The 17,599-nt window shown below is 29.2% G+C and overlaps 10 protein-coding genes across 10 annotated transcripts; 6 read left to right on the top strand and 4 right to left on the bottom strand.

The window, feature by feature from the left end:
- Nucleotides 1–773: 773 nt before the first annotated feature.
- PPL_12068 (uncharacterized protein) lies at nt 774–2,804 on the top strand (the record flags this gene model as incomplete). The annotated part of the gene is made up of 1 exon (XM_020582813.1): nt 774–2,804. One exon carries the CDS (start codon nt 774–776, stop codon nt 2,802–2,804), a length of 2,031 nt encoding a protein of 676 aa, XP_020429594.1.
- A 352-nt stretch (nt 2,805–3,156) lies between these two features.
- Nucleotides 3,157–4,642, top strand: PPL_12069 (HCNGP domain-containing protein; the record flags this gene model as incomplete). The annotated part of the gene is made up of 5 exons (XM_020582814.1): nt 3,157–3,325; nt 3,399–3,958; nt 4,021–4,318; nt 4,392–4,503; nt 4,582–4,642. 5 exons carry the CDS (start codon nt 3,157–3,159, stop codon nt 4,640–4,642), a joined length of 1,200 nt encoding a protein of 399 aa, XP_020429595.1.
- Nucleotides 4,643–4,720: 78 nt separating this feature from the next.
- On the bottom strand, nt 4,721–5,143 carry PPL_12070 (uncharacterized protein; the record flags this gene model as incomplete). The annotated part of the gene is made up of 1 exon (XM_020582815.1): nt 4,721–5,143. The coding sequence occupies one exon, from the start codon at nt 5,141–5,143 to the stop codon at nt 4,721–4,723; it is 423 nt and encodes a 140-aa protein (XP_020429596.1).
- A 702-nt stretch (nt 5,144–5,845) lies between these two features.
- PPL_12071 (uncharacterized protein) lies at nt 5,846–6,247 on the bottom strand (the record flags this gene model as incomplete). Its single annotated transcript, XM_020582816.1, has 1 exon — nt 5,846–6,247. One exon carries the CDS (start codon nt 6,245–6,247, stop codon nt 5,846–5,848), a length of 402 nt encoding a protein of 133 aa, XP_020429597.1.
- A 703-nt stretch (nt 6,248–6,950) lies between these two features.
- PPL_12072 (uncharacterized protein) lies at nt 6,951–7,370 on the top strand (the record flags this gene model as incomplete). Its single annotated transcript, XM_020582817.1, has 1 exon — nt 6,951–7,370. One exon carries the CDS (start codon nt 6,951–6,953, stop codon nt 7,368–7,370), a length of 420 nt encoding a protein of 139 aa, XP_020429598.1.
- A 68-nt stretch (nt 7,371–7,438) lies between these two features.
- On the bottom strand, nt 7,439–9,316 carry PPL_12073 (uncharacterized protein; the record flags this gene model as incomplete). The annotated part of the gene is made up of 4 exons (XM_020582818.1): nt 7,439–7,450; nt 7,492–7,751; nt 7,860–8,047; nt 9,234–9,316. 4 exons carry the CDS (start codon nt 9,314–9,316, stop codon nt 7,439–7,441), a joined length of 543 nt encoding a protein of 180 aa, XP_020429599.1.
- Nucleotides 9,317–9,761: 445 nt separating this feature from the next.
- On the top strand, nt 9,762–10,966 carry PPL_12074 (uncharacterized protein; the record flags this gene model as incomplete). The annotated part of the gene is made up of 4 exons (XM_020582819.1): nt 9,762–9,912; nt 9,989–10,466; nt 10,588–10,693; nt 10,811–10,966. The coding sequence occupies 4 exons, from the start codon at nt 9,762–9,764 to the stop codon at nt 10,964–10,966; spliced, it is 891 nt and encodes a 296-aa protein (XP_020429600.1).
- Nucleotides 10,967–11,491: 525 nt separating this feature from the next.
- On the top strand, nt 11,492–11,975 carry PPL_12075 (uncharacterized protein; the record flags this gene model as incomplete). Its single annotated transcript, XM_020582820.1, has 2 exons — nt 11,492–11,548; nt 11,913–11,975. The coding sequence occupies 2 exons, from the start codon at nt 11,492–11,494 to the stop codon at nt 11,973–11,975; spliced, it is 120 nt and encodes a 39-aa protein (XP_020429601.1).
- A 113-nt stretch (nt 11,976–12,088) lies between these two features.
- Nucleotides 12,089–15,247, bottom strand: PPL_12076 (SAP DNA-binding domain-containing protein; the record flags this gene model as incomplete). The annotated part of the gene is made up of 7 exons (XM_020582821.1): nt 12,089–12,280; nt 12,373–12,396; nt 12,469–12,789; nt 13,030–13,551; nt 13,627–13,836; nt 13,919–14,056; nt 14,144–15,247. 7 exons carry the CDS (start codon nt 15,245–15,247, stop codon nt 12,089–12,091), a joined length of 2,511 nt encoding a protein of 836 aa, XP_020429602.1.
- Nucleotides 15,248–15,679: 432 nt separating this feature from the next.
- sae1 (sumo-activating enzyme subunit 1) lies at nt 15,680–16,976 on the top strand (the record flags this gene model as incomplete). The annotated part of the gene is made up of 4 exons (XM_020582822.1): nt 15,680–15,976; nt 16,055–16,317; nt 16,391–16,584; nt 16,663–16,976. 4 exons carry the CDS (start codon nt 15,680–15,682, stop codon nt 16,974–16,976), a joined length of 1,068 nt encoding a protein of 355 aa, XP_020429603.1.
- Between the last annotated feature and the right edge of the window lie 623 nt (nt 16,977–17,599).

The following is a 17,599-nucleotide window of genomic DNA, read 5'->3' on the forward strand; positions in this document are numbered from 1 at the left end:
TGATAACAATAAAGGTCATATTTTTTATTAGGATTGTTATGAACTATCAAATGGCAATTACTCTTTTGTTTGATTGAAGAAATGTATATTAATTTATAACTATTCAAAAACATATTAATATGTTCTCCTTTCACTACGACAATTTCATTATTAAACTGTAAGTATCTATTTCTTTCACTAAACCATCTTTTACATGTTAAAGAAAAACAAATTCTATCGATATTGTTATCTAAAAAATATATTATTTTTTTTAATAATACATGTGATAAACGAACTGTTTTATTTAATTGATTATTATTTATATAGTTCATAGTTATATAATGAGAAAGTGATTTTAAAAAATGACTTAATATAGTTTAATTTTTCATTTTAGTTGCTTTTTATTCAACATTAATGACAATTAATAAAACGAGTAAAAATGTATATATTAATCAAATAAAAATATTTTAATATTATATATAATAAAAACAATAAACAATAACTAATGACTAATTATATGATAATTCAAAATACAAATGGTATGAAAGTTAGAGTGTTTTAAAATGTTAGTGGTCTTTAAAAAAACAATAACCACCACTTTTTTTTTTGTAGCAAAAAACATAGATATTTTATTTAAATACATTAGAATAAATACAAGAATTAATTAATATTTTTTTTTAAATAAAAAAGATTGAGGAATAAATATAAAAACATTAATTTTTCTTAAAAATTTCCATCAAACAACCTCGTTGTGGGAGATTTAAACTTAATAATCTTTAAAAAAAAAGATAGAAATGGATAAAAGATTATATTTATTAGTGTTTAATAACACAATATTGAATAAAATAATATTTAATCAAGTTAAAAATTTATGTAGTTTGAAAAATGTAATGAGTTACAAATGGAGTGAAGTCTGTCAGACACCTTTGGTATTGGCAGCACACAACTACTTTGACCAACTTAAAATGTGTTTGTCTAATAGAAGATTCATCAGTGATCTATTAACTATTGGAATGGCAATCAGATTTGGTGAACTTGATATGCTCATATATCTGATCGATCAATTCAAAGTTGATATAAACTCTTTTAATGACAACTGGTCTAGAGATATTGACACTTTACAAGTTGGTAAGGATATCAACGATTTGCATCCAGAACCTTTAGATACAATCAATAGTATATTATGTTATGCATCGCAATATGGACGAATGGATATTGTTGAATATCTCACATCAAGATACACTCGATACCAGTGGAATTACTACCGTGCAATGGTGAAATCACCACTCTCTGGCAGTATGGAGATGTTGAAATACTTTACCGAGAAACAAAACAAAGTCGACGATAATAAGTTCAATGATATCAAAGTAACAGTATTTGACAGTGCTGCATACATTGGTAGAATAGATATGGTTGAATATCTTTTACAAGAAAGACAACAAGATTTAGGTGCCAGTAAGATGATAGAGTTTGCAATCAAAGGTAAACAAACAACAATGGTCGAATATCTATTAAGAGAACATAGAAGCTTGTCAAACAACATTGAACATATATTGTTAAACATTGCTGCAGATTTCCATTGTGGAGAAATCGTTAAAATTCTTTTTAGTTTCAATATTAGCCAGAGTGAAACACCACTTATGAATAGGTTCGCCATTCACGGAAACTTGGAGATGTTAAAATGGCTTAATGAGAATAGCACGAATAAAGGTTCAAACTGGTCAATGAATAATGCAGCATATTACGGTCATTTCAATTGTATAAAGTGGTTGCATGAAAACACCTATGGGTGTACCTTTCATGCAATGAACTATGCAGCTGGTTCCGGTGATTTAGAATGTGTTAAGTTCCTGCATTTCAATAGAACTGAAGGATGTAATAGAGAAGCAATGGATCAAGCAGCTAGAGGTGGTCATTTTTCAATTTTGAAATGGCTGCATGAGAATCGTACTGAAGGATTCTCTTTTGACGCATTCTATAACATCATTGAATATGGTGACCAACTTGAAATATTCGAATGGTTATACGATCATCGAGAAATTAACTCTGATGATTTCCAATTCTTTATAGAGAGAGTTGTGGAATATGGAAGAATTGAAATCTTCAAATTTCTTCTTTCTAAAAATAGAGAGTATAATGCAACTCATTTCATTTATAATGCTATTGCCAATAGTAATCTGGAGATGGTGAAATACATCTATGAAAATGGAATCGATGATAATCTTGATAAAGATTTATTTGGATTGGCAGTCGATAATAATGATGATGACATTCTCAAATACATACTCGAGAAAATCGATGGGACCATTAGTTTGGACATTGACCAAGCAATCATCTCTTCTATTTCACGACATCAATTGGGTAGAGTAAAGTTTTTATTTGGATATATATATAATTGTTTGGAATTGATGAACACTACAAATACAAATATCAATTTAAACTTTATTGAAATAGCAGCACAACACGATAATATGGTTGCATTACTTTGGTTGTATGACAATGCTTCAGATTATGGATCGATTACTTTAGATTCGCTAAAATCATCGATAACGAACGCCAACATTTCAATGGTGAAATGGATGATCGATCATATCGATTCAGATCTTTTAAAATCTATCGACAACCAATTCGATTTCAATGAATATTCAGATGAACTTTTCAAACGTAATCATTTCGAAATCGTTGAACTGGTTCTTCAAACATTCAAAGAAGAATCAACCAAAAGTAAACTTCAATCATATAAACAACAATTAGAATCAACATATTCAAATTCTATCGAAACAATCGAAATTATTAATAAATTATTATCACAATATACTTTATAATTAAATAAAAAAAAAATGTTCATTCCAATTCAACTAAAGCCAAATTTATTAATGTTATCTTTATTGTTTCTTTTGTTTTAAAGTGATGTGTTGCAGCTGAAAAAGCTTGTCTTCTGCTCTAACCTATTGATAATAGATCAAGAATGGTGATGAGGTAACAAACACTCGCGCTCTATTCATTTGAGTGCTCATTAACCACACTTGATTAAATTTGCAAAAATATTAGATGAAGTTCATTTTAAATTAAAAAAATTTTTAAAAAATTTTTTAAAAAAAGAAATTTTAATATTATTACTATTTTAATTGTTTAATTTTAAAAAAAAAAAAAAAAAGATTATTATTATACAATATTATGAGTCTATTTCAATGTTACGGTTCAGATAGTGAAGATGAAGAAAATGAAAAACATATAGAAGAGAAAGATAAAGAAGATCTTGATAATCACAAAAATGGTGGTGGTGTAGGAACAGATTCAAGGTCATCTTCAAATCTTAAAGATATCAATGATAAAGATTATTCTGGTAAGTTAGGTTAACAACAATTGTTATTAGTTAAAGTTTAATAATGTTACTTATTAGATTATTATAAATGTAGAGTATGATTCAGTTGCGAAACTATCGATTGAAAAAGTATTACAGAAACCTTATGGTATTAAAGTACAGAATAATGATGAAGAAGACGATGATGACGATTACAAACAGAATGGAAGTAACAACAACAACGATTTAGAGATGGAAGATTGTGAACCTGACAGAGATTTGATGGAACAAGAGACAGCTGACTATGAAACGAGGAGAAAGAAGAAACCAAGATATCTAGAACCTCTCTATTCGATGAGAAACGACTTGATTCATACAACTCTAGAGAATAGTACACCACCAATCTCATCGGATAACAGAACACCACCTACACCGACACTCTACTCTCCACCGTACATCAGTAACCCACCGACTTCTACCAATCCTAATTTCACTGGACTATATCCAAATATATCGTCACCTACAATAACAACATCATCATCTTCATCAACAACAACAACAACAACTAATAATCATAACAATTCACATTCATCATCATCAAAAAATAACAATAATGATCAAGAGGAAGAAGAAGATGGAAAAGGAGAAAACAATGATATAGATGAACATCTAAGAGTATGTAAATGATTATTATTATGTAGATGAATGGATAAACTAACAATTAATTTTTATTATAGGAAAAGATTATTAAATTACATAAAATGAAACAGGAAGGATTAAACTTTAATGATTCTTTAAGAAATTCAATTGCGTTTAACAATCCATTAATTCTGGAAAAGTTGATAAGTTTCTGTGAGATCAAAGAGAATGGATCGAATCTACCGATGTTTTATTTTAATCCCGATGCAACTAAACCAGATGAATACTACGATAAAATCGAAGCAAAGCAGAGAGAAATGGAAGAGAAGAAAGAAAAAGAGAGACTGCGGATTGATTCACAAACACCACCTAAACCAACTGCACCACAAACAAAGAGTAACTATCAATTTTATATATTTGATCTATCAATTTATTATATTTATTAAACTTCTATATTAAATATTTAAAGAAAAATCAAATTGGAATAAATATAGTCAAGCTGCTACTACCAATGTAAAGCCTACTGTAGTTACGAAATCAGTTAAAGTTGGTGCTGTTATAACATCTGCGCCGACCATTGTGTAAGTATAATAAATACAATTTAATTGTAACAATTTAATTCTAACAAAATTTACATTATTTTTTCAATAATAATTTAGAAAAAAGAAAGAAGAAGAGAAACCAGTACAAATAAATTCAATATTTAAAAGAAGAAAATAAATATATAAGTATTAAATATTTTCAAAATATTAATGTTGGTTTTTTAAAAAAATAATGATGTTTTTAATTAAATTTAATTTATCTGTTGAGTGGCATGATGAAACCAGTGATACTTCCATTGTTGAGACCGGATTTGTTTTTACTGGAGAATTTAAATTCGATAACCATACGTGAATCTTGGGAGACTTCGTTCAATTCCAAGGCGATTGGCAATAGCTCGTGACCGTTATGATTGCAAAGGGTCTCCAGAGAGTTGACATCGTCGACGTAGGATTTGACACTGGTCTGGGCGTTGGTGTTTCCTTGGAATCGGACACAGGCCAAGAACTTTGACTGAGTTGGATTCTTTATGATAATTTTGGTCTCTCCATTTGGTGAGTGTTGCTCTGGGAGATCTAATTTCCATGCTTCATTTTTGAACTGTCTTCTGATGAACATAATGTTCTTACCATTGAAGTCATAATCACTGTCCAAAATGGAATCTTCACATAAAGTTGCCATTATTAATAATTATTAAATATATAAACTAATAAAATAGTTATAAATAAAAGTAAAAGAAATAAAATAGAATAGTTAATAAAAAATTGAAATTTATTAATCTTTCTATTTATACTTTATTTTTTTATTATTTTGGAATCCAATATCTATGTTCTTTATCCATGATCTCAAACTTCTCTTATTACATGGTATGCACAAAGGAGGCGAATAGAATCTCGATGTTGTGATTTGAAACCAAGCCTCCAATTTCATGATTTCAACAAAATGATTGCATTCAAAGACATCAATTTAAACAATCACAAAAACAGCTATTGTTCGACCTTACAAAAACAGTCATGTCCAATTTACAATTATTTTTTATTTTTGCTTGTTTGTTTTTCTTGTCAAGATCACTTTTGGGCAACTAAACACAAAAAATTGGAAAAAACATTGACCAAAGAGTTTTTGCAAAATATCTTTTTTTTTTTTTTTTTTTGAATTTAAAATGAGATTTATCGTCATCAAATCAAAATCCATTGTGGGGTATATTTTTTTTGAGAAATGATTAATCATAAAATTTAATAAAGTGTCAAATTATTTAGACAAAAGAAATCAAATTTTCTGATAACTTGAAAAATCAACCTTCAAATGTTAAAAAAAAATGATATGAGAATTTATAATTATAATCAATTTAAAGATTTTATTAAAAAAAATAATTTAATTTATTTAAAGTTCTCTAATAAAACCAGTGAGAATACCATTAGCAAACGATCCATTGTTCCATCCATTGGTTGCTTTGAAATCGATAACAATATTGGTCTCGTCAGTAACTTCGTTGAGTGTCAAGGAGAATGGAACAAATTCATGGTTATGGAATGAGGTATTGGTAAAGGATTGAACATCGTTGAAGTAGGATTTCATTACTACTTGGTTTTGGCAGTTTCCTTGGAGAGTGAGGTGAACCAATATCTTGTGAGCCTTTGGATTCTTAATGACAACTCTTGTTTCTCCCTTTGGACTAAGACCTTCGAGGGTATTTATCTTCCAGATACTGTCGATTTGTCTCTTGATAAGTTGGATTTCACCATTGAAGGTAATTCTACCACCTGGAGTTTCGCATTCACACATTGTTGGATTATATTTGTTTAAATAAAAATATATTTTTGATAAATTGAGAAGAGTTTGGTTAAATGTATTAATTATTTATAGTTTCTGGTATTTTGTCTTTGACTCGTTTTCGATTCAATCAAAATTTAATTTAGCACAGCACGAAAACAATCAAAATATTTTCAAACTGTTGGTCTTCACAAAAAAAAACAAAAAAATCTAACTTTGGTGAAAAAACAAACATTTTGCAAAAATTGGTGTGGATTGACCAACAATTTTTGTTGTAAAACAGCCACCAGTCCTTGACCAAACTACAAATCAGATGAAAGGAATATGATCTGATTTCTTTTTTAATCTCATTTTGATTAGAGATAAACCTCAAATTATATTTCTTGGGTAAACTTCGAAAGAATGACTTGTTTAGATTGAATCTCAATACACAAATACAAAGTTCGAACCTGATCCTTGCTGTTTAATCACCTAAAGAATCTTCATTGAAAGAGTGTTGGATTCCTTATCTAGATAAATGATTTTGTGTATTTCAAATTCACAATGAAATATTAACTTCGTTTTTTTACCCAAGATTTTTTTTAATTTTAACAAGAGTTATTTTTAAGAAGTTAACTATAAATTAATCCTTTTCTGATTTTTATTTTATTTTACTTTAACTATACTTATATAAAATTTTAATTATCTATATAAATAAATTATTTATTAAAAAAAAATGATTGAAGATTCAATTTGTGACAATGTCTATGACTTTGATGGAATTAATACCCTTTTCATCAAGAGACCATTCAGTGCAAAGTGGACCATGGAAACCACTGAGAAACTTTCACCAAAAGGAGAGAGCAGATTGATTATCAAGAATCCAAGTGGAGCCAGAATATTGATTCATGCCGTCATCCAAGGTTTCACCATCAACCATATGCAAATGAACACATATGTAAATGATATCCAATCATTAACCAATATCTGTAGTCATGCCACAGAAAATATTCCATTCATGTTAGAGATCAATGAAATTGTTTCCCAAGAAACAAGAATTGTTATTGACTTTAAAGGATTTACAAGAAATTCAAGTTTCTTGGATCTTGCTTCAATCACAGGTAATATAAAATTTATATTTTATATTCTTTTATAATATTAATTCTTTTTATTTAAACAATATAGGATTCATTTCAAAGACTTCTGCTCCATGCACATGTTAAATCAATAAACTTTCTTTTTAAATTAATATATAAAAAATATAAAAGACAATTAACTTTATTTAATATTTTTTTAATTATAATATCGATATGATAATCTGTGTATGAAGTTGTCATTAAGAAAGTTTGCATATCTACTGGAAGAGGGTTTTGGAAACTATGTTCGGTGAATTCATAGATATTGAGATTTACAATAGCAACTCTGATAGTTTTTCTACTTAATACTGTAGTAAACAATCCATTGATTTCATCAAATACAAATGACATATATGTGGAGTATTGATAGCTAACAAAGTATGCAGTAAAGTAATTTAGTACTGTTGTTATTCATATTCATTCAAAGAGGTAAGTGTCACATGACCCATTGGCAGGTTGAATTCCAATATAGTACTTTGAGTCATATAAATACATTGTTGCGTATATACATAAATCAAGAACATCTATTGCATCTGTACGAGATGTTATTTCTCCCGATAATGTATCATAGGTCACAATCACAACCTGTCCAGAGTTGTGTGGTGAATAATTTACACCAAGGTATAAAATATGATTATTAGATTCATTATAGGATGATTGGTAGAAAAATCCAGTACTAGGTAAACCTATTATATCTCTTGTTTATAATTAGATGTTGGGTGTCACTATTGAAACAATATTAATGCTTACTCGATTTGAGTATTAGAATCAAACTTTAATAACACAGAAACATTAGAGAGAAATTCATTGCATTTAAATAAACAACATAGTTGAATGAATCATATGATGTTATCTGTGGATCCCAATTGTAAATGTTTTAGCAAACAATGAATGTGTTATAATCACTACAGCTGTTCAATACAATATACAATTAAGACATAATAAAAAGAACCCAAGATAAATATATCTGTTTATATTTATTTTATTTTTTTTAAAAAGGATAAATTCAGAATTCTTGCTATAATCTATTTAGCTAGCAAAAACAATCAAATTTTCGAATGAACTTTCATTCCTATATTTGTTTTAAATATTATAAATATTTAAAAAAACAAATAAGGTAGATGTCTGATAGGATTAATGGCAACCATTTATTACTCTAAATTCACTCCTGTTATAGAGTATGTAATTCACAACTCTAGTTGCAATTTGTTGTTTGTATAACAATCCTCTTTCTTCAAATTAGACACCTAATTTAAACTACAACTAGTAACATCAGCAACATCGTTAAAACATTCCTAAGCGTCAAAGTTATAACAGTAAATATATGATGATCGAATGATGGTATGACAAAGATCTTAGGAATCAGAGTTGTTTTTTTATAGAGAAACTGATGATCATAAAGAATTCTTTTTTTTATAACTTGTATCAATTAAAACTTGGTTATACTTCACCACTTTGCTGTTTTTGTTCTTTGTAACACTCATCCTCAAAATTTTAGTTTAAAAGGTAGAAGATAGAAGTTTGTATAACTATTTTTTGAATTACAAGCAATTCTTTTTTTTTTTTTTTTAACAGATCAAACGAACCTTGAGCGGTTGCAATAATTTAATCAGAATTCAAATAATAAGATTCGCACAAATGATTTTTATTTGTTTTTTTTTTTTGAACATCCAATGATATTAAAACTGTTTATTAAAAAATTATTTTAAACCAATCAAATCATCATTAAGTTAAGATTCATAAGATTTAATGACTTCATAAAGTTATAATGAATTTAAAAAATGTAAATAAAATTAAAAATAATTTTTTTAATTGTAAAAATAATATAAACACACACACAACTTTAGGTGAATTAAATAAAAAGTTGAAAAACCCCCATTTACATTGGTTTGGTAACGTCAATAGGAATCGACTCTTTTGGTATTGGATAACAACAAAAACCAAAAAAATCTGTGTTTTTACCCATTCCCCAAAAACACACACTTTTCATCTCCTTATGTATATTTAATTTAATATAATTTATTTTTCTCATTTTCTCAAATGATTATTTATTCTTTTCAAAAAATATTGTGAAAACATTTCTTTTCATTAGTAATAGATAAAAACATTAATTACTAATTGTTTTTATAAGAATTATTTTGTTTTTTTTTGTTTTTTTCTTATTTTCTATTTATTTATCATAATTATTATAATATTACTTGTTTTTTTTTTAATTATTTTTAATAAAATCGATTCAAATTTATCTGATAAGATTAGATTATAATAATTTATTTTGAAACAACAATTAACTGTATTTAATAGATTCATTCATTTGATTTTTTTTTTAAAACAAACAAATATCAATTGAAACCCCATTCACTATATTCTCACACCAACGAAATCGTAATTAAACAAACAATATATCTCCAACAATGACATCGCTATTCAAGAGTAGTCAGTTTCTGTTGTCACAGACAGCCACTGCCCAAATGAGAAAAAACCTACTAAATCCAATCATGATGGTAGTCCATGGCAATAACTTCCTAGATTCATTGAAAACCAATAATAATACTGATTCATCAAGTAAGCAAATGCAAATAAATATTAGAGATTTAACATTTTTATTAATAAATATTTATTATTACAAAATTATTTTTAGAACAAATATTGGAAAGTATTAGAATTACAATGCAAGATGAAGCAAAAAAGAAAAGTGAAATAAATGCTAAAGAATGGCTGCAAAATCTGCACAAAAAGAATGGCACAGAACACCTGAGTCTTTCGAGATGCAATTCACCATTCTCTGCAAAGAAGCAAGCACCCGCTCCAGTCAGTAATCCAGAGTTGGTTTTGGTTTCGAGCGAGTTGAACGATAAAAGTCACCAATCTTGGAAGTTCACCAACGACGCTGGTCCGGAAGGCAAAATCTGTCTTACAGCCAATCCGAGAGCACCGGTCAACGATTATCTATTATGGAAGAAAATCGCATTGGGCGACGTCCGTGAGAGATTCAAGGAGGCCTTGGAGAGAATGAGAGACTTTACCATCCTAAACATACACCAAATGGATCTAATTCCAAAATCCTCGCAAATGACATTCTTGAACAATTTGGCAGAGGCCGAGAATTTTATTCACATGTAAGTAGTAATAGTAGTAGTAAAAGTAGTAGTAGTAGTTATTTGATCGATTGCATCGCATCGTAATTAAATAACAAATAATAGTTGATCGATTACTAACTAACGTTATTTTTTTTATTAGGGATGTTATGTTATCGACAAAGAAAGATCTTGATAGATTATATGATTTCCTCAATCTACCAAGAGACTATGGTCTTAATCCAAGTCAGGTTAGAGTTGCTCTTCAGGTATGTATTCTTCAACCACAACAAATAAATAATCAATACAAAAAAAAAAAAAAAAAAAATTAATGTACTAATAAATGTTTTTTTATCTCTCTTTTAACTATTTATATATATATATAGATTTTAAATGCAACAGCTCTTGCATGGATTGATATGCCGATTTCAAGGCCATCAAGCTCCAATCAAGCATTAAATACAGAATATATTAAATTATCCAAAGAACTGTATGAATCTCTTTTGGATTCAATGATTTGCTCAGCCAATTACATTGAATAATAAACAATCGTAGTAATAATAAATAAATAAATAAAAGTAACATATGTTTAAATAAATACCCAACCAATGTTTGATCATTAAAAAATAACAAACAAAAAATAAAGAATAAAAAAAAAAAAAAAAAAATTGTATCTTTACATAAATTATATAATAACAAGTCAATATCATCAACTTTGGTATCTTTAGTACTTTGTTTGTTGATGTATTCAAATTTAGATATAAACTTTGATAAACATGATATAGTCAGATATAATCGATTTAAATTATAACAAGTAATCATTAATATAATATGAAAACATAATCGCTCTAAATTTGTTAATTATCTTTTTTTTTTTTTTTTTTTTTTTTTGATCAGTCGGTATTGATTAATTTTATAGTAATATTATCCATATATATATAATTGCAAATACTTAATGATGTTTCTAATAATGACATTAATAATAATAACAGAGTGAACCAATTGGCTCCTATTTGATTTAAATATATTATTTTTACTATGGTAGATTTATTTTGGTGAATATAACAATGGATGTTTTTATGATGGAGAATAATAATGATTATTGTTATTCGATTGGCAATGTTGTTTGTTTTATAGTCTGCATTAATGCTACTTCTTGAATTGGTTTATAATTATTTTAATCGTTTAATTATTTAAACTATCATTAGATAATCCAATACCTTATCTTCTTAATATGTAGTTGTGAATAGTTTCTTGTTTGTTGTTGTAGTAGTTGACTATAGTTATCTTATTGATTGTATTTGTTTGTTTTGTATTGTATTGTTATTTTTTTTGCTTTTTTTTGTTTTTTGTTTTTTTTTCTTTATAAAGATGTTTTTTTGTTTATAAACAAAATTTAGATGAAAGGGTTATGTTAAAACATATTATCCAAATATATTTATAAATATAAGAATATAGAAATATAAAAAGAGATATAATATATAATAGAATGATGGCTGTGTTGAAAAAAATAGTTTAGTTTGTGATGATTGTGTTTTGGATACTGTCTAAACAATTAAAAGTTTAAATTGAAAAAAAAAAAAAAAGTTTTTAAAGATGAAGATGTGAATAAATTGAAGAAAAGTATAATGACAAAGTAAGTAAGAGTGATGAGGATTGATTGATTAATGTCTTGATCTTTTTCCTCCATCATGTGGGTGATGAGAGTGTGGATTGTGTGAATGAGTATTGTGTGAAGGATGAATAGGGAATTGTGGGGTAAATGAACCTCCTGTTCCCGTGGTATGGTCAAATTGTCGCTTTTGTCCAACTTGCTCAGTTTGTGCAGCATAGTTTGCATAATAATTAGATAAATCCTAAATGTTATATTATTAGTTGGTTAGTAATCGGTTTTATATTTACCTATATGTAAATGATGTTATTAGAGTATATTAATTTTATATTTTACCTGTGGAGAATAACCAGCATATGCCTTTAAAAATTTATTGATTGTTAGTAAACTATTTGTCTGTTTATCAAAATATATATATAATTAAAAACATACAGGGTTAGATGCTAAATAGGCAGCCCATTGTTCGTAGTATTGTTGATAGTAGGCATTGTTGTTTGGTGTTGTGGCTGCCTGGTTGAGTACTGGTGTCTGTGCAACTTGGGCTGGCTGTGCTGGTTGGTGTTGTTGGTGTTGATGTGGTTGATGTGGCTGATGTTGTTGGTGTTGGTGCTGCTGATACTGGTGTTGTTGCTGGTGTTGCATTTTGGAGATGTGTTGCATGTAGGTTTGTTGTTGCTGTTGGATCTGTTGTTGATGTTGTTGCTGTTGTTTGAGCATTGCTTCCTGTTGGATCTTTCTCTGTTTCTCTTGCATCTGCATCTGATTCTTGAGCAATTCCTTCTGTGACTTTTCGAGTTGCAGTGCCTCCGATTGCTCCTTGAGCTTCTCTTGCATCAATTGAATCTTGAGATTTGCCTGGGTGAGTTGGTCTTGCTTCCAGTTGTTCTGGATGGTCTGCTGTGGTGGAACGTTGTTGATTGGCAGTGGGAACAAAGGTGGAGTGTGTCCTCCGACCAAGTTGGGTGGGGCACCTGGTCCGGCGGGACCGTTTACACCACGTGGTGGATTGACACGTGGAGCACCGCCTCTGTAGGGTGGGAATTGCTGTCCTGGCAGTGGAGTTGGCATTGCACCCATTGGATGAGCGTGAGGATGTGGATGAGCGTGTGGGTGTGGGTGGGCGTGTGGATGAGGTGGTTGGAACGGTCCGTTGAATGGATGACCTCCACGACCACCCATTGGTGCACCTCCTCTGAATCCACCACGATCGTGACCTCCACGACCTCCACGACCACCGAATCCACCTCTGTGTGGAGGTGGTGGGGGTGGTGGACCTTGTCTTGGTTGACGAATCAAGGTGTATCCAGGCCTAGATGGATTACCAAAGCTCACTCTAATTGGATAGCCCTGGATATCTCTATCGTTCATTGCCTTTTGTGCTTTCTCGGCGTCTTCGACCAACTCATAGTCGATAAAAGCGAAACCTCTTGGTTGACCGGTGTTTGGATTTGGGAATACATTGCAATCTCTAATCTTTCCGAATTTAGTAAACAATTTTCTCAAAATAGTACGATCCTTCAGAATTAAAAACAAATAAAATAAATTAGTCAACTAATTTTGTTTAATTAAATGTTTGTTACTAATACTTACAACAAAGTTTCTTAATAAACGATCGATAAAAATGGTCTTTGAATGCATTAATTCCAAGGTTGAACATGAATCAGCCCAATCTACACGAAGATTTCTACCGTTATACTTTGTTGAACCAAGTGATGATTTAGCAGCATTGGCTTGTAATTTGGTTCTAAAGTCAATAAAACCATAACCTTTTGATTCTCCTGATCTCTTGTTTTTCATAACCTATTTGTAATTTCAACACAAAACAAAACTATTAATATATAATTATTTAACCAATTACCAACTTAATCATAATTATACTTACAATTGCACGATCAACTTCACCATATTTCTCAAACATCTTTCTAAGTTGTTCTCTTCCGACTTCTGGTCCCAAGTTACCGATAAACAACAAAGTGTCGGAAATTGGCATTTCACTAATATTTAATGTACAATTCTTTAACTATATATATATATATAGTTAAAAAGATAAGATTGTTATTATTTTGTTTTAGGGATGATTGTTTAATATATATTTAATTGTACTTACTTTAGTTCCATTTAATTTCTCTTTTACAGAGTTATGAGCTTGTTGATTCTCCATGCAGACAACAGCAATATCTCGCTTTGGTCCGTCAAAGGTGATGTTCATTACCTTGCCGTGAGCACTGAGGTACTCTTTGAGATCCTTATCGATGATTGCTTCGGTGAGTCCTGCAATCTTGAGAACCGGCGATTTCTTGAATGCCTCTTCCATCTCGGCAAGCGACTGTTGTACCTTGGCCTTTTCCTCTGCTTTCTTGTCGGCAGTCTTATTGACCTTTTCGGCAACGGACTCCTCGACCTCCTTGATCACCTTTTCAATCTCGTTTTGGTCAACCTCATCGTTGATATTATCGGGATAGCTCTCCTCGTTGTCAGAGTAATCAAACTGCTCTTTGTTGTTGTTGTCAATCAGATCTTCGTCGTCTTGCTCTTCATTACCCTCGCCATTGTAATTCTGTTGTTGTTGTTGTTGCTGTTGATCTGCATTACCATTATTTTCATCATCCTCTTCTTCGGCATCTTCATTGTTATTATTACTGGCAACAGCAGCTGCTGACTCTTGTTTATCATCGTTGGCATTGGTATTCTCCTCATCGTCATCATTACTATTATTGGCAGAAGCAGTATTCTCATTGTTACCACCATTTTCCTCTTCTTGTTCTTGTTCATTTTCATCTTCCACTTCCTCTTTTGTTTCCTTTACTTTTTTTTCTTTTTCTTTTTGCTGTTGTTGTTCTTTTTTCTTATCACTATTGCTATTACTACTATTACTACTATTGTTATTATTATAATTTAATACTTTTTTTGGTTTTGTAGGTGGACTTGTTGTTGTTGGTGATGTTGTTGCAGCATTAGCTTTTGGTGAAGTAACAGAAGCAGGTTGTTTCTTTTGTGTTGGTGATGGTGGTGGAGTCTTTAACTCGTTGATTCTTGCTATTAATACAGATTTCGGACCTTTGTCAGAGAGGTTTCTCGAACTCAATATCGACTTTAACTGTGTGTTGGTCAATGACGACAGATTCTCTGGTATCTCAATCGGTGATTGACTACCATTTCCATTACTACTGGTTGCTGGTGGTGATGCTGTTGTTGTACCTTCACTACTCATTATTTTAATTATAACAAAATATTGTGATAATAATAATAATAATAATTAACTTTTAATATGCAAAAAAATTAATATAAATAATGCAAAAATAAGGTGTATGTTATTGTTTTTTTGTGACAAATTTAATTTGATACAATAAAAAAAAATAAATAAAAATAAACAATATAAATAAATTAAAAATAAAATTAATGTTTGTTATTATTATTATTGTTGAAAAAAAATACCAAAAAAATCAAAAGTATTTGTAAAAATTTCAATTTAACGTTTTTTTTTTAATTTATTTTTTCACTTTTTTTTTTTGACAAACATTTATCTTGTGTGTGTTTGAACTTCAGATAATTTTGATTGATTTCAGATCTGATTATTAAAATACTTTATTTATAGATAGATAGATAGATATTTATAATAATAATAATAAATATATTAAAAACAATGAGCAGTGAACCACAACAACAAAGACAAATTAATATTGTTGAAGATGAAAATAATGCATTGACAGACTATGAAGCGGCGTTGTATGATCGTGGTATTAGAGTTTGGGGTGTAGATGCACAGAATAGATTGCGTCGTGCTCGAGTATTGTTTGTAGGTATTACTGGATTGTCTGCAGAGATTGCAAAGAATGTTGCTCTGGCTGGTGTAGGTAATATCACGGTAATCGACAATACCATCGTATCAGAGAATGATATCGGTTTATTTATAAATGGTGATCAATCAATTGGTAAAACTGTATGTAAATCAAATTTGAAATAACAAATCAAAATTAATAATAATAATAATATTAATGTGTTATTGTTATTTATTAAGAGATCAGAAGCAGCGATTTCAGCAATTCAAGAACTTAATCCATTGATTAATGTACGTGCAGAATCTATTGAGTTGGATGCTATCAGTGGAGAGTTTATTAAAGGATATACATTGGTGTGTGTTGATAGTCTTGATAGTGCTGTTCAACTTCGTATCAATAATCTCTGTCGAATGGATGGTGTTTCTTTCATACTGACTCATTGTTTTGGTTTACAAGGTTATTTCTTCTCTGATCTTGGTAATACATTTAAATATGCTATAAAGTAAGTGTATATATAACTTTTATTTTTACAATCAATCTTTACATTGTTTATTTATATTATTTGTAATTATTAGGAAAAAGACAAAAGTAAATAAAAATAATAATAATAATAATAACAACAACAACAATAATAATAATGAAGAAGAACCAGAAGAAATTGAAGAGTTAATAGAATGTAAATCATCATTCTCAAGTTTAAATGATGCTTTATCAGTACAATGGAGTATTCTACCAAATAGATTATCACCACTTTATTATGTTTTATCTGGTAATTATGATAAATAGTTGAAAAAACAAAAGGAATTGATATTGGTTATTAACTTACTTTTATAATATAAACTATTAGTATTATATCAATATCAACAAGGAAGTAATAAATTACCATCAATAAACAATGTAGAAGCTATCAATAAAGTTTTGGAGACATGCTATGAGAGATATAACGCACAGACCGACAGACATTCAGAACTCTTAAAACAATGTATCAAACAACTTACTGGTGAGATTGCGCCTGTTTGTGCAATACTTGGTGGTATCGTTGGTCAAGAGATCGTAAAGATCATCTCAAAAGACAATGAAGTCATTAACAACTACCTCTTCTTTGATGGTACCAAATGTTCTGGTGTCGTTGAACAAATACATCCAAAACATAATAACTAACTTAAATAAAAAAATATTATAACAAACAGAGAAATACTATCATTTTAAATTATTAACTAAACAATATAATATGAAGTTGTTGGAAATAGTCAAGATTGTCTTTGAATTTGAATTTTAATAAGATTGATTGTATATGATTGAGATTTGTTTAATAGCTCGGTGTATATATAGTGTCAAATTTTCTTTCTCTTATTATTATTAATTGATATTGGGTATCAACAGTATCTGGTATTAAAATCTGATTATTACGATTACATCAATATTTCCAATTAATATTATATTTCTTTGTTGATCATTATCTTTATCTTTCAAATGATTGTGTATTAAAACTGTAAATCCACAGTGAAAATCATTAATAATGTTCAAGAAATTTCCTATATTGATCAATTTAGATTTCTCTATTATGTTTGTATTCATTCCTCAAATAAAATCTAGATAAAAAAATAAAATACAAATTATTTTAAAAATCACAAGTATTATCAACAAAAATAATTTCGATCTGTTAACAACCAAATCGAACAAATAGAACTATAATAGTATCTGAATCAAATCTATTTATTCGATTTGGACGAAAATGGGTCAATATGATACAATGCATTGACGTTGATCAAGGTGTTCCAGCA

This window comes from Heterostelium album, assembly GCF_000004825.1.
Source record: "Heterostelium album PN500 unplaced genomic scaffold PPL_scaffold10, whole genome shotgun sequence".
Lineage (NCBI taxonomy): Eukaryota > Evosea > Eumycetozoa > Acytosteliales > Acytosteliaceae > Heterostelium > Heterostelium album.